Raw genomic sequence first — 16,466 nt, 5'->3', positions numbered from 1 at the left:
GAACCGCCTGGTCTTCACATGCTTGTTGAGCAGTTTTTTAGGTCCAGAACAGGACGGAAAGACCCGTCCCTTTTGTGGCACCACAAACAAATTGGAGTAAAAACCGTGACCTTGGTCCTGGAGAGGAACAGAGATCACCACTCCTTCTGCCTTTAGAGAGCACCCGCCTGCAGACGAGCACCGGCTCGGTCGGGAGGTGGAGAAGTTCTGAAGAATCGGGTCGGAGGACGAGAACTGAACTCGATCCTGTACTCTTGAGACAGAATGTCTCTCACCCAACGGTCTTTGACCTGTGGCAGCTAAATGTCCCCAAAGCGGGCGAGCCTGCCACCGACCGAGGATGCGGAGAGAGGAGGCCGACAGTCATGAGGAAGCTGCCTTGGTAGCGGTTCCTCCGGCTGCCTTCTTTGGGCGTGACTGAGCCCGCCAAGAATCTGAGCTCCTCTGAACCTTTTGAGTCCTTTTAGACGAGGACAATTGGGCCCTGCCCGAGCCTCGAAAGGACCGAAACCTCGACTGTCCCCTCCTCTGTTGGGGTTTGTTAGGTTTGGGCTGGGGTAAGGAAGAATCCTTAGACTTGGACTGTTTAACGATTTCATCTAATCTCTCACGAAAACAGTCTGTCACAGAAAATGGCAATTAACACTTTTTTGGAAGCAGCATCTGCCTCCATTCCCTTAACCCCAAGGCTCTGCGTACAACCACGGAGTTGGCGGACGCCCCTACCGTACTGCTCGTAGAGTCCAGGACAGCATTAATAGCGTAAGACGCAAATGCAGACATTTGAGAGGTTAAGGACGCTACTTGCGGAACAGATGTACGTGTGACGATGTCAATCTGCGCCAGACCAGCTGAACTAATTTGTAGTGCCCATACGGCTGCGAATGCTGGAGCAAACGACGCGCCGATAGTTTCATAGATGGATTTCAACCAGAGCTCCATCTGTGTCAGTGGCATCTTTAAGGGAAGCCCCATCTTCCACTGCAACTATGGATCTAGTCGCCAGCCTGGAGATTGGAGGATCCACCCTTGGACACTGGGTCCAGCTCTTGACCACGTCAGGTGGAAAGGGATAACTTGTATCCTTAATGATGGACGCTATAAGATCATTCACCATGGCGTCACCATCCGGTGTATCCGGCTTGAGAGCGGTCTCAGGATCAGAGTCCTGATCAGCTACGTCTGCCTCATCATTAGAGTCCTCCTGCTGGGACCCTGACCAGTGATGAAGCCGAGTGCCGCTCCCAGCGAGCTCGCTTAGGCTGTCTGGGACTGTTGTCCGTGTCAGAGCCTTCACCCTGGGATGCATGGGACCTCCCCGGAGCACTGATTTGTTCCAAATGAGGGTGGCCCGGGAGCATTGAATCAACATTGCCCATGGTCTGTCTGGACTGCAAAGTCTCTAAGATGTTAGTCATAGTCACAGACAATCTATCAGCCGAAACTGCCACTCCGTCCCTTTCCCTGGACAGGGTTCACAGGTGGTTCCTTTGGCCACCTCTAGCAGAGACCCCGGCTGAGCGAGTGCTACAGGGGAGCATTGCACACAATGGGGGTCAGTGGAACCTGCCGGTGGAACGGTATCACATGCAGTACAAGCAGCATAGAAAGCCTGTGCCTTGGCACCCTTGCTTTTTTGCTGCTGTTGTCTAGCCATCTAGGATAGTATATAGCCAAGAATAGCGACCGTACAGTGCAATGTATAGCATACAAGCATAAAGTACAAATGAACACTTCAGCACATGCAATACACGCAGCATAGAAAGCTTGTGCCTTAGCACCCTTGCTTTTTGCTGCTCTTGTCTAGCCATCTAGGAGGGTATATATCCAAGAATAGCGACCGTACAGTGCAGTGTATAGCATACAAGCATAAAGTACAAATGACCACTTCGGCATTAGTGGGGTCAGCACTTCAGGTGCTGCTTACCGCCCGCACAAAAACGGGTGTGTGGTCGCCAGAATCCTGTGACTGCTTGCCCAGAGCTTGTCTCCCTTCTCCAGCTCGGACTGCATGCAGGAATGGCCGCCGGCGTCCTGTGAAGAGGGGCGGGCCGTGGGCGTGCCCCAGACAAGAGCGGGAAACTGGCGTCCCACTGTGTCCAGTGAGGGGGCTGGAGAATGCAAAGCAGACTCCATCTCTCGGCGCTGACTTTCTGTACAGCGTCCCGCCCCTCCCCTGACTGGCAGGGCTGGGGGCGGGAACGAAACGAAAACTAGGCCGCAAAGCCGGGGACTCGAGTAATAAGCGCGGCCGTCCTATGCACGGCCAGCGCGGAAGTCCCCGGCGCACCACAAGTCCCAGCCGCGCCACAGTGTAAAACACCCAGCAGCGGCCGGCGCGGCAGTTCCTAATACATAAATTCACTCAGCTAAGCTGCAGTGAATAAAAGCACAAGCGCTCCGCGCTGTTGTCCCCGGCGCACTAACACTCCCAGCAATGCTGGTGTGTGTGTGCGCAATGTGTACGGAGACACAGAGTACCTTAATGTAGCAGGGTCCTGTCCCTGACGATACTCAGCTCCATATCCAGCAGGTTCTCTGGGTCTGTGGATGGAGCACGGTCTCAGTGCCTGGAGACCTGTAAGATCCCACTTCACCCAGAGCCCTGAGGGGGATGGGGAAGGAAAGCAGCATGTGGGCTCCAGCCTCCGTACCCGCAATGGATACCTCAACCTTACAAACACCGCCGACAGAAAGTGGGGTGAGAAGGGAGCATGCTGGGGGCCCTAGTATGGGCCCTCTTTTCTTCCATCCGACATAGTCAGCAGCTGCTGCTGACTAAACAGTGGAGCTATGCGTGGATGTCTGACCTCCTTCGCACAAAGCATGAAAACTGAGCAGCCCGTGATCCCACGGGGGGTGTATAGGCAGAAGGGGAGGGGCCTTACACTTTTAAGTGTAATACTTTGTGTGGCCTCCGGAGGCAGTAGCTATACACCCAATTGTCTGGGTCTCCCAATAGAGCGACGAAGAAAACATCTTAATAAATATATTTAAAATTAGAATGTGATGTAGTTAGTAGCCCCATTACTGCTGAAATGCTCCCTTAGGCTGGTTTCACACTTGCGTTGGGCGAAATCCGCTGGGTCCTCTGCTGCGTCATTTTGACGCATCCGTTATTTTTGTGGTGTCAACGGATGCAACGGATCCGTTATTTCACAGAAATCCATTAGCTGATTCCTGTGAAATAACGGACCCGTTGCATCAGTTTGGTGTCCGTCTAACGGAATGCGTCGGCTGTTTTTTTTTTTCATTTTTTTCATTCTGGGCATGCCAAGTAGAAATTAGCGGAATCCAGCAGCGGATTCCGTTGTAAAGCACTTTGCAACGGAATCCGCTACCATAGAGAGCCATTATAAATTTTAACGGAAGAACCGGAATCCGCTGCTCGGCATCATTTTGACGCAAGCAATTAACGTTACATGCTGCGTTCCTTCCGCCCAGCGGAAGCAACGCGGGTACTTTTGGCACAATCCGTCATCCATACAAGTCTATGGGAAACAGCGGAATCCGTTAATGGATTCCGCTGTTTTCCAAAAGGGCGGATTGCGACTGAAGGAAAACAACGCAAGTGTGAAAGTACCCTAACATACAAAAGTGTAAAAAAACAATAATTTAATTATTTTAGAAATGAACCTTAATTTTCTTCATAAGCTCCCACATAAATATAACTCGATACAAAGTAACATCAATATTATTCCGGCAATCCGGCCCGCAGTATTAGTTTTACCTCCAACTGTAGAGACACCTGAAGGATTGTATACTGTACATAGAAAGAGAAAAATCAATGAAGTCCACACTTACTCAGGCCGGACCACTCATCATCAACGCTGGGCTCTGCGGGGGGCACTTCCCATTGCTTCTCACTTGCACTCGCTTGAGCAACAGAATCATTGACTCCAGCTTTAAAGAAGAACAAGAAATAGTGAGTTATAATGGTGCACATACCACAACCACATACGGGACACACTACACCTTTAGAGCTCACATTTTAAAGTATACATTTTGGACAAAACTATTCTACTGGAAAACCAATTCATCACCTATCCGCAGAATTGGTAACGAAGGGAATTTTGTTACTTACCGTAAATTCCTTTTCTTCTAGCTCTTATTGGGAGACCCAGACGATTGGGGTATAGCTACTGCCCTCTGGAGGCCACACAAAGCACTACACTAAAAGTGCAAGGCCCCTCCCTCTCTGGCTATACCCCCCCGTGGTATCACGGGTACTCCAGTTTTAGTGCCAAAGCAAGAAGGAGGAAGCCAACAACTGGTTTAAACAAATTAACTCCGAGTAACATCGGAGAACTGAAAAACCGTTCAACATGAACAACATGTGTACCCGCAAACAGCAAAAACAATCCCGAAGGACAACAGGGCGGGTGCTGGGTCTCCCAATAAGAGCTAGAAGAAAAGGAATTTACGGTAAGTAACAAAATTCCCTTCTTCTTCAGCGCTCTATTGGGAGACCCAGACGATTGGGACGTCCAAAAGCTGTCCCTGGGTGGGTAAAGAAATACCTCATGTTAGAGCTGCAAAACAGCCCCCCCCTACGGGGATGTCACTGCCGCCTGCAGGACTCTTCTACCTAAGCTGGCATCCGCCGAAGCATAGGTATGCACCTGATAATGCTTGGTGAACGTGTGCAGACTCGACCAGGTAGCCGCCTGACACACCTGTTGAGCCGAAGCCTGGTGCCGTAATGCCCAGGACGCACCTACGGCTCTGGTTGAGTGGGCTTTTAGCCCTGAAGGAACCGGAAGCCCAGCAGAACGGTAGGCCTCTATAATTGGTTCTTTGATCCATCGAGCCAAGGTGGCTTTAGAAGCCTGCAACCCCTTGCGCGGACCGGCGACAAGGACAAAAAGTGCATCGGAACGGCGCATGGGCGCCGTGCGGGAAATGTAGATCCTGAGTGCTCTCACCAGATCTAGCAAACGCAAGTCCCTTTCATACCGGTGAACCGGATGAGGATAAAAGGAAGGCAATGATATATCCTGATTAAGATGAAACGAGGATACGACCTTAGGGAGAAACTCCGGAATGGGGCGCAGCACAACCTTGTCCTGGTGGAACACCAAGAAGGGAGCCTTGGATGACAGAGCAGCCAGCTCAGACACTCGCCGAAGCGATGTGATCGCAACAAGAAACGCCACTTTCTGTGACAGGCGAGAAAAAGAAACTTCTTTGAGAGGCTCGAAGGGCGGCTTCTGGAGAGCCACTAGTACCCTGTTCAGATCCCATGGATCTAACGGTCGCTTGTACGGGGGCACAATATGACAGACCCCCTGCAGGAACGTGCGCACCTTAGGAAGACGTGCTAGACGCTTCTGAAAAAACACGGATAGTGCCGAGACTTGCCCTTTAAGGGAGCCGAGCGACAAGCCCTTTTCCAACCCTGATTGCAGGAAAGATAGAAAAGTGGGCAATGCAAATGGCCAGGGAGACACTCCCTGAGCAGAGCACCAGGTTAAGAAAATCTTCCACGTTCTGTGGTAGATCTTAGCAGAAGTTGACTTCCTAGCTTGTCTCATTGTGGCTACCACTCCCTGGGATAATCCTGTTGACGATAGGATCCAGGACTCAATGGCCACACAGTCAGGTTCAGGGCCGCAGAATTCTGATGGAAAAACGGCCCTTGAGACAGCAGGTCTGGACGGTCTGGAAGCGACCACGGTCGGCCGACCGTGAGATGCCACAGATCCGGATACCACGATCTCCTCGGCCAGTCTGGGGCGACGAGTATGATGCGGCTGCAATCGGATCTGATCTTGCGTAGTACTCTGGGCAAGAGTGCCAGAGGCGGGAATACATATGGGAGGCGGAAGTGCGACCAATCTTGCACCAAGGCGTCTGCCGCCAGCGCTCTTTGATCTCGCGACCGCGCCATGAATGCCGGGACCTTGTTGTTGTGCCGAGACGCCATTAGGTCGACGTCCGGCACTCCCCATCGGCGACAGATTTCCTGAAACACGTCCGGGTGAAGGGACCATTCCCCCGCGTCCATGCCCTGGCGACTGAGGAAGTCTGCTTCCCAGTTTTCTACGCCCGGGATGTGAACTGCGGATATGGTGGATGCTCTTTCCTCCACCCACATCAGAATGCGCCGGACTTCCTGAAAGGCTTGCCGGCTGCGCGTCCCTCCTTGGTGGTTGATGTATGCCACCGCTGTGGAGTTGTCCGATTGGATTCGGATCTGCTTTCCTTCCAGCCACTGTTGGAAGGCCAGTAGGGCAAGATACACTGCCCTGATTTCCAGAACATTGATCTGAAGGGTGGACTCCTGCTGAGTCCACGTCCCCTGAGCCCTGTGGTGTAGAAACACTGCTCCCCACCCCGACAGACTCGCATCTGTCGTGACTACTGCCCAGGATGGGGGCAGGAAGGATCTTCCCTGAGACAATGAGGTGGGAAGGAGCCACCATTGCAGAGAGTCCTTGGCCGTCTGGGAAAGAGAGACTTTCCTGTCTAGGGAAGTCGTCTTCCCGTCCCATTGGCGGAGAATGTCCCATTGAAGTGGACGCAGATGAAACTGTGCAAAGGGAACTGCTTCCATGGCTGCCACCATCTTCCCTAGGAAGTGCATGAGGCGCCGTAAGGGGTGCGACTGGCCCTGAAGGAGCGATTGCACCCCTGTCTGTAGGGACCGCTGCTTGTTTAGCGGAAGCTTCACTCTCGCTGCTCGAGTATGAAACTCCATGCCAAGATACGTTAGTGACTGTGTCGGTGACAGATTTGACTTTGGAAAGTTGATGATCCATCCAAAAGTCTGGAGAGTCTCCAGCGTAGCCTGTAGACTGAGTTGGCATGCCTCTTGAGAGGGTGCCTTGACAAGTAGATCGTCTAGGTAAGGGATCACCGAGTGTCCCTGAGAGTGCAAGACTGCTACCACCGCCGCCATGACCTTGGTGAAGACCCGTGGGGCTGTCGCCAGACCAAATGGCAGAGCTACGAACTGAAAATGGTCGTCTCCTATCACAAAACGTAGAAAACGTTGATGTTCTGTAGCAATTGGCACGTGGAGATAAGCATCCTTGATGTCTATTGAGGCAAGGAAGTCTCCTTGAGACATTGAGGCAATGACAGAACGGAGGGTTTCCATCCGGAACCTCCTGGCGTGCACATGTTTGTTGAGCAGTTTTAGGTCCAGAACAGGACGGAATGAGCCGTCCTTTTTTGGCACCACAAAGAGATTGGAGTAAAACCCTCTCCCTTGTTCCTGAAACGGTACAGGAACCACTACTCCCTCCGCTCTTAGGGAGTCCACCGCCTGCCGCAGGACATCTACACGGTCTGGGTGTGGGGAGGTTCTGAAGAACCGAGCTGGAGGACGAGAACTGAACTCGATTCTGTACCCGCGCGACAAAATGTCCGTCACCCACCGGTCTTTGACCTGTGACATCCAAGTGTCGTAAAAGCGGGAGAGCCTGCCCCCGACCGGAGATGCGGAGGGAGGGGACTGGAAGTCATGAGGTAGCCGCTTTGGAAGCGGTTCCTCCATTTGCTTTCTTGGGGCGTGAATGAGCCCTCCAGGAATCTGAGTTTCTTTGCGTCCTCTGAGTCCCTTTGGACGAGGAGAATTGTGTTTTGCCCGAACCTCGAAAGGACTGAAACTTCTGCTGCCACTTTCTCTGCTGAGGTTTGCTTGATCTGGGCTGGGGTAAAGAGGAGTCTTTACCCTTGGACTGTTTAATGATGTCAGCCAGTGGCTCGCCAAACAGTCTTTCTCTAGACAAAGGCAAGCTGGTTAAACATTTTTTGGAACCAGCATCTGCTTTCCAGTCCTTTAACCACAATGCCCTGCGCAAAACTACCGAATTGGCAGACGCCATTGAGGTGCGGCCGCAAACGCGGACATCTGCGAGGTAAGGGACGCCACTTGCGGCACCGCTGGATGTAAGATAGCATCCACTTTCGCTAAACCAGCTGAAATAGCTTGTAGCGCCCATACGGCTGCGAATGCTGGAGCAAACGACGCGCCGATAGCTTCATAGACAGATTTTAACCAAAGGTCCATCTGTCTGTCATTGGCATCTTTAAGTGAAGCGCCATCTTCCACTGCAACTATGGATCTAGCTGCAAGTTTGGAAATCGGGGGATCCACCTTTGGACACTGGGTCCAGCGCTTGACCACCTCAGGGGGGAAAGGATAACGTGTATCCTTAGAACGTTTAGAGAAACGCTTTTCTGGATGAGCATCGTGTTTCTGGATTGATTCTCTGAAGTCAGAGTGATCCAACAGAGCACTTAATTTACGCTTGGGATAGAGGAAACGAAATTTCTCCTGCTCTGCCGCTGCCTCTTCTGCTGAAGGGGTTGGGGGAGAAATATCTAACAGCCTATTGATGGCTGAGATAAGATCGTTTACCATGGCGTCCCCATCCGGGGTATCCAGATTGAGAGGGGTTCCAGGATTAGACTCCTGATCACTCTCTTCAGACACATCACAGGGAGACTGATTGCGCTGAGACCCTGAGCAGTGTGATGACGTTGAGGGTCTTTCCCAGCGAGCCCGCTTGGGGTGGCTGGGGCAATCATCTGAGTCATCATACTCATCCTGAGAGGCCGGGGACCCCCTTGCAGTCTGGATTAAATCCAACTGCGGAGGGTTAGAGGACATAGACCTCGCCGTGTCCATAGACTGAGCCCCAGGCATGGATTGCAAAGTTTCCAGGATTTTTGCCATAGTCACCGACATATTAACCGCAAAAACTGCAAAGTCTGACCCTGACACCGGGGCAGGACTTACAGGCGTCTCAGCCTGGGTCACTATCTCTCCTGACTCCGGCTGGCGAAGCAGCACCGGATCTGAGCATTGCACACAATGGGGGTCTTTGGAACCTGCTGGTAGAGCAGTCCCACAAGCAGCACACACAGTGCACACAGCCCTAGCCTTGGCAGCTTTGCGTCTTGTGGATGACATGCTGCTGCTTCCTCAGAGCGATCTGGGGTATTCAGCCAGGAAGCGACCTCACAGTGCAATAAATCAATAAATAACTATGTCCAGTGACACAATACACTAACATACACTGAGGCACTAGAGGGGCCAGCTGAAAAGCCGCTTACCGCCCGCTAAAGAGCGGGTGTGTGGTCTTCCAAAGCCCCTCAGTCTAGGTCTCCCAGAGCCTTGCGTCCTTCTTCCAGCCAGCCATGCATGTAATGGCTGCCGGCGTCCTGAGGGAAGAAGGGGGGCGGGCCCTGGGCGTTCCTGACCAAGAGCGGGAAGCCTGCTCCCTCTGTGCCTAGTGTGAGGGCTGGAGCATGTAAATCAGGCTCCAGCCCTCCTCGCTGCCGTGAAACAGCGTCTCTCCCCTACCCTGATTGACAGGGTGGGGGCGGGAACGATCGGAGCTGCCGGCGTCCTAGGCCCAAAAGCCGGGGACTAGAGTTATAAACGCCGCCGCCGTAAAAGCGCGGTCGGCGTATCCCCGGCGCACCACAAGTCACAGCAGCGCCGCCCGGTCCAGTGAGGGTCGGCGCTGCGTTCCCAGAACACAAAGTCCCCCAGATGACTGTAGGAACACCAGCTCAGTGTACGGTCCCCGGCGCACTACAACACCCAGCCAGCCCGGAGTGTGTCTGTGCCTGCCGGGGACACAGAGTACCTGTATGATGCAGGGCCCGGTCCCTGATGGTACTCCTGCTCCGTATCCATCAGGTTCTGATGGGTCTGTGGATGGAGCCCGGCGACAGAGCTTTGAGGCCGGCAGGATCCCACTTCCACAGAACCCCCAAGGGGATGTGGAAGGAAAAACAGCATGTCAGGCTCCAGCCCTGTACCAGCAATAGGTACCTCAACCTTACAACACCATCCAGGGGTGAGAAGGGAGCATGCTGGGAACACTATATGTGTCCTCTTTTCTTCCATCCGAACTAGTCAGCAGCTACTGCTGACTAAAATCTGTGGAGCTATGCATGGAATGTCTGACCTCCTTCGCACACAAAGCTAAAACTGGAGTACCCGTGATACCACGGGGGGGTATAGCCAGAGAGGGAGGGGCCTTGCACTTTTAGTGTAGTGCTTTGTGTGGCCTCCAGAGGGCAGTAGCTATACCCCAATCGTCTGGGTCTCCCAATAGAGCGCTGAAGAAAACTACTATATCAGTGGAAGTCCGACAGCTGGAAACGGAGACTTGTGTCCCTTGTTTGCATGGAACGTCAGGCATATGCACTGGCGCGACTCGTACTGAGTATAATGGAAGTCAATAGGGAACGCAAGCATTTTTACAGAAGAGTTCCCCATTGACTTGCATTATACTGAGGTTCTCTAGTCACGCCCCGAGTACGGAGCATGGTAGTGCTCGTTCATCACTACTCTCAACAAGACAGTGATAGACAGGACAGACAACTGTAGCTCCATCCGGATACCTGTGCTGAAGACACTCGCAGCTAATAAAAATGTTACACAAATGTATTTTCAGTGCCGCTGACCGTACTACATAAAGACACAGATGATAGAGTATATGCCATATCCTGCATTACATACACTGCTGGGTAACCAATCTGCAGCCGAGTGATTGTTCACTCAATTATCTCTCTGAAGGAGTTTTATTTTTTCATATTAATTTGTAATTCTATTATACATTAGTACAAAATAATATTACTAATAATAGTATGAATAATATTACTAATAATTATATTACTAATAGTACTAATTACTAATATTACTAATAGTGCTAGTAATAATAGTACTAGTAATAATCATAGTACTAGTAATAATACTAGTAATAATACTAACAGTATAAGGCTACTTTCACACTTGCGTTGAACGGTATCCGTTGCATTGCGTTGTGTAACGGATGCAACGGATGTGTTGCATATAGTGACACAACGGATGCAACGGATGCTGCAAAACAACGCAATTCGTTTTGATTTTTTTTTTTTTTTTTCCCGGTTTTACCAGCGGCAGACTATAGTGAACGATCAGCTGATCGTTCCCTGCAGCCGGCCGCTGGGTGATCAGCTGATTGCTCCCAGTAGCCGGCCGCCGGGTGATCAGCTGATCGCTCCCGCCCGCCGGGTGATCAGCTGATCGCTCCCGGCTGCCGGGTGATCAGCTGATCGCTCCCTGCAGCCGGCTGCCGGGTGATCAGCTGATCGCTCCCGGCCGCCGGGTGATCAGCTGATCGTTCCCTGCAGCCGGCCGCTGGGTGATCAGCTGATTGCTCCCAGTAGCCGGCCGCCGGGTGATCAGCTGATCGCTCCCGCCCGCCGGGTGATCAGCTGATCGCTCCCGCCCGCCGGGTGATCAGCTGATCGCTCCCGGCTGCCGGGTGATCAGCTGATCGCTCCCTGCAGCCGGCTGCCGGGTGATCAGCTGATCGCTCCCGGCCGCCGGGTGATCAGCTGATCGCTCCCTGCAGCCGGCCGCCGGGTGATCAGCTGATCGCTCCCTGCAGCCGGCCGCCGGGTGATCAGCTGATCGCTGTCACTTGCCGGCGCCCGGGCATGCCGGCGGGCGGGCGCTCAGCTGAGCGCTGTGACTTGCCGGCGGCCGGGCATGCTGGTGGCCGGTCATTCAGCTGAGCGCTGTCGCTTGCCGACGGCCGGGCGCTCAGCTGAACGTTCGGCCACCGCGAGCCAAAATAAAGTTTGATTTAAAAAAAAAAAAAAAAAAAAAAAAAAGAGCATGCGCAGTGAAATCCAGAGGATTCCGCTGCTCAAAATAACGTTACATGCTGCGTTGCTCCCGCTGGGCGGAAGCAACGGAGCGTCGCCCAGCGGAAGCAACGCAGGTCCTTTTGGTACAATCCGTCAACCATACAAGTCTATGGGAAACAGCGGAATCCGTTAACGGATTCCGCTGTTTCCCAAAAGGGCGGATTGTAACGGAAGGAAAATAACGCAAGTGTGAAAGTACCCTTAATAATAGTACTAGTAATAATCATAGTACTAGTAATTAACAACAACACTGCTATTATTACTACTATTATTACTAATAATAATTATTTTTATTCCTATATCTATATACGGATTTGAAAAAAAAACAAAAAAAACAAAAACAATCTCTGTGTAATTATATAAACACACACACACTTCGAAAAGTAAGACAGACCTACCAGAAACCGCATTGTTTAATCCAATGGTGGAAAACGGAGGCCTCTTTTCTGATGAATTCAGCCTTGACTCCACGTTGGACCATGTGGCTGACACAGAGATTAAAGAAGTTCAGTTACCATATAGATACACTTATAGTGCAAAACCGTTCACAGATGACAGTGACATTACATTGGTATACACAGACAGCCCAGCTTACCTATTCCCGGGAAGATTGAACGTTCGCTCCATGGTGCGCTCCAATCCTTCCCATTAGAGTCTACGGCATCCTGGTTCCAGGTACAGGGCTCGGCTTTTTTCTTGCCCGCTGGGTTGGTAGCGTGCACCCATTTTTCTTCAATTATCTGGGCGGGAATCACTTTTGTAGGCTTCTCATTCCAGCTGCTTCCATTTAGAGCAGAGGCTTCGCTTGGGCCTGGTAAATGCACAAATAAAGAGAATTTTGTTACTTACCGTAAATTCTTTTTCTTATAGTTCCGACATGGGAGACCCAGACCATGGGTGTATAGCTTCTGCCTCCGGAGGACACACAAAGTACTACACTCAAACGTGTAGCTCCTCCCTCCTAGCATATACACCCCCTGGTAGCCAGTCCTAGCCAGTTTAGAGCAAAAACTGAAGGAGGACATCCACCCACAAGTAGAGACAGAGCAAAACCCGGAACAACCGGAACCTCTGTCTACAACAACAGCCGGTGATAACACACGGAACAAGAAACCTGCCAACAGGCAACAGGGAGGGTGCTGGGTCTCCCATGTCGGAACTATAAGAAAAAGAATTTACAGTAAGTAACAAAGAAGGGAATTTTGTTTACTTACCGTAAATTCCTTTTCTTCTAGCTCCAATTGGGAGACCCAGACAATTGGGTGTATAGCTTATGCCTCCGGAGGTCACACAAAGCATTACACTTAAAAGTGTAAACCCCTCCCCTCTGCCTATACACCCCCCCGTGCATCACGGGCTCCTCAGTTTTGGTGCAAAAGCAGGAAGGAGGAAACTTATAAATTGGTCTAAGGTAAATTCAATCCGAAGGATGTTCGGAGAACTTAAACCATGAACCAAAGAACAATTCAACATGAACAACATGTGTACACAAAAGAACAACAGCCCGAAGGGAACAGGGGCGGGTGCTGGGTCTCCCAATTGGAGCTAGAAGAAAAGGAATTTACGGTAAGTAAACAAAATTCCCTTCTTCTTTGTCGCTCCATTGGGAGACCCAGACAATTGGGACGTCCAAAAGCAGTCCCTGGGTGGGTAAAGAATACCCCGGTAATAGAGCCGAAAGACGGCCCCTTCCTACAGGTGAGCAACCGCCGCCTGGAGGACTCGCCTACCTAAGCTGGCATCTGCCGAAGCGTAGGTATGCACCTGATAGTGCTTCGTGAAAGTGTGCAGACTCGACCAGGTAGCCGCCTGACACACCTGCTGAGCCGTAGCCTGGTGCCGCAATGCCCAGGACGCACCCACGGCTCTGGTAGAATGGGCTTTCAGTCCTGAAGGAACCGGAAGGCCAGAAGAACGGTAGGCTTCAAGAATTGGTTCCTTGATCCACCGAGCCAAGGTTGACTTGGAAGCCTGCGACCCTTTACGCTGGCCAGCGACAAGGACAAAGAGCGCATCCGAGCGGCGCAGGGGCGCCGTACGAGAAATGTAGAGCCGGAGTGCTCTCACAAGATCTAACAAGTGCAAATCCTTTTCACATTGGTGAACTGGATGAGGACAAAAAGAAGGTAAGGAGATATCCTGATTGAGATGAAAAGGGGATACCACCTTAGGGAGAAATTCCGGAACCGGACGCAGAACCACCTTGTCCTGGTGAAACACCAAGAAGGGAGCTTTGCATGACAGTGCAGCTAGCTCAGACACTCTGCGAAGTGATGTGACTGCCACTAGGAAGACCACCTTCTGCGAGAGGCGAGAAAGAGAAATATCTCTCATTGGCTCGAAAGGTGGTTTCTGAAGAGCCATTAGCACCCTGTTCAGATCCCAGGGTTCTAGCGGGCGCTTGTAAGGGGGGACTATGTGGCAAACCCCCTGCAGGAACGTGCGTACTTGCGGAAGCCTTGCTAGGCGCTTTTGAAAAAATACAGAGAGCGCCGAGACTTGTCCCTTAAGAGAGCCGAGAGACAGCCCCTTTTCCATTCCGGATTGAAGGAAAGACAGAAAAGTGGGCAAGGCAAATGGCCATGGAATAAAACCGTGATCAGAGCACCAGGATAAGAAGATCCTCCACGTCCTGTGGTAGATCTTGGCTGACGTTGGTTTCCTGGCCTGTCTCATAGTGGCAATGACCTCTTGAGATAACCCTGAAGACGCTAGGATCCAGGACTCAATGGCCACACAGTCAGGTTGAGGGCCGCAGAATTCAGATGGAAAAATGGCCCTTGAGACAGCAAGTCTGGTCGGTCTGGTAGTGCCCACGGTTGACCTACCGTGAGATGCCACAGATCCGGGTACCACGACCTCCTTGGCCAGTCTGGGGCGACGAGGAGGGCGCGGCGGCAGTCGGACCTGATCTTGCGTAACACTCTGGGCAGCAGTGCCAGAGGAGGAAAGACATAAGGCAGTCGAAACTGCGACCAATCCTGAACTAAGGCGTCTGCCGCCAGAGCTCTGTGATCTTGAGACCGTGCCATGAATGCCGGGACCTTGTTGTTGTGCCGGGACGCCATTAGGTCGACGTCCGGCTTCCCCCAGCGGCAACAGATCTCTTGAAACACGTCCGGGTGAAGAGACCATTCCCCTGCGTCCATGCCCTGGCGACTGAGAAAGTCCGCTTCCCAGTTTTCCACGCCCGGGATGTGTACTGCGGAGATGGTGGAGGCTGTGGCTTCCACCCACAGCAGAATCCGCCGAACTTCCTGGAAGGCTTGCCGACTGCGCGTGCCGCCTTGGTGGATGATGTATGCCACCGCCGTGGCGTTGTCCGACTGAATTCGGATCTGCCTGCCTTCCAGCCACGGCTGGAACGCCTTCAGGGCTAGATACACTGCCCTTATCTCCAGAACATTGATCTGAAGGGAGGACTCTGGCTGAGTCCAGGTACCCTGAGCCCTGTGGTGGAGGAAGACCGCTCCCCACCCTGACAGACTCGCGTCCGTCGTGACCACAGCCCAGGATGGGGGCAGGAAGGATTTCCCCTTCGATAATGAGGTGGGAAGAAGCCACCACCGAAGGGAAGCTTTGGTTGCCTGAGAGAGGGAGACGTTCCTGTCTAGGGACGTCGGTATCCTGTCCCATTTGCGTAGGATGTCCCATTGAAGAGGACGCAGGTGAAACTGCGCGAAAGGAACTGCCTCCATTGCTGCCACCATCTTCCCTAGGAAGTGCATGAGGCGTCTCAAGGGGTGCAACTGGGCTCGGAGGAGAGATCGCACCCCTGTCTGTAGTGATCGTTGTTTGTCCAGCGGAAGTTTCACTATCGCTGGGAGAGTGTGAAACTCCATCCCGAGATATGTCAGCGATTGTGTCGGTGTCAGTTTTGACTTTGGGAAATTGATGATCCACCCACAGCAGAATCCGCCGAACTTCCTGGAAGGCTTGCCGACTGCGTGTGCCTCCCTGGTGGTTGATGTACGCGACCGCCGTGGCGTTGTCCGACTGTATGCGGATCTGTCTGCCCTCCAGCCACCGATGGAACGCCTTTAGGGCTAGATACACTGCCCTTATCTCCAGAACATTGATCTGAAGGGAGGACTCTGTCGGAGTCCAGGTTCCCTGAGCCCTGTGGTGGAAGAAGACCGCTCCCCACCCTGACAGACTCGCGTCCGTCGTGACCACAGCCCAGGATGGGGGCAGGAATGATTTTCCCTTCGATAAGGAAGTGGGAAGAAGCCACCACTGAAGGGATGCCCTGGCTGCCCGAGAAAGGGAGACGTTCCTGTCGAGGGACGTCGATTTCCTGTCCCATTTGCGGAGAATGTCCCATTGAAGAGGACGCAGATGAAACTGTGCAAATGGAACTGCCTCCATTGCTGCCACCATCTTCCCTAGGAAGTGCATGAGGCGTCTCAAGGGGTGCGACTGGGCTCGGAGGAGAGATCGCACCCCTGTCTGTAGTGATCGTTGTTTGTCCAGCGGAAGTTTCACTATCGCTGGGAGAGTGTGAAACTCCATCCCGAGATATGTCAGCGATTGTGTCGGTGTCAGTTTTGACTTTGGGAAATTGATGATCCACCCGAACCTCTGGAGTGTCTCCAGAGCAATGTTCAGGCTGTGTTGACATGCCACCCGAGAGGGGGCCTTGACAAGAAGATCGTCCAAGTAAGGGATCACTGAGTGTCCCTGAGAGTGTAGGACTGCAACCACTGTTGCCATGACCTTGGTGAAGACCCGTGGGGCTGTTGCCAGGCCGAAAGGCAGTGCCACGAACTGAAGGTGTTCGTCCCCGATGGCGAAACGCAGGAAGC

The 16,466-nt window shown here is 52.4% G+C and overlaps 1 protein-coding gene across 1 annotated transcript in view; it reads right to left on the bottom strand.

The window, feature by feature from the left end:
• Positions 1 to 16,466, bottom strand: part of MTDH (metadherin) — a 161,209-nt gene that overhangs the window by 94,421 nt on the left and 50,322 nt on the right. Inside the window, exons 5-7 of the mRNA XM_075353065.1 lie at positions 12,257 to 12,472; positions 12,060 to 12,146; positions 3,805 to 3,903 (exon numbers count right to left, since the gene is read on the bottom strand). Of these exons, the coding sequence (XP_075209180.1) occupies positions 3,805 to 3,903; positions 12,060 to 12,146; positions 12,257 to 12,472 (402 nt within the window). The remainder of the gene's footprint in view (positions 1 to 3,804; positions 3,904 to 12,059; positions 12,147 to 12,256; positions 12,473 to 16,466) is intronic.

Source organism: Anomaloglossus baeobatrachus, chromosome 6, assembly GCF_048569485.1.
Source record: "Anomaloglossus baeobatrachus isolate aAnoBae1 chromosome 6, aAnoBae1.hap1, whole genome shotgun sequence".
Lineage (NCBI taxonomy): Eukaryota > Metazoa > Chordata > Amphibia > Anura > Aromobatidae > Anomaloglossus > Anomaloglossus baeobatrachus.
Note: the sequence above shows the minus strand (reverse complement) of the source record. Positions and strands in the feature narration are given on the sequence as shown.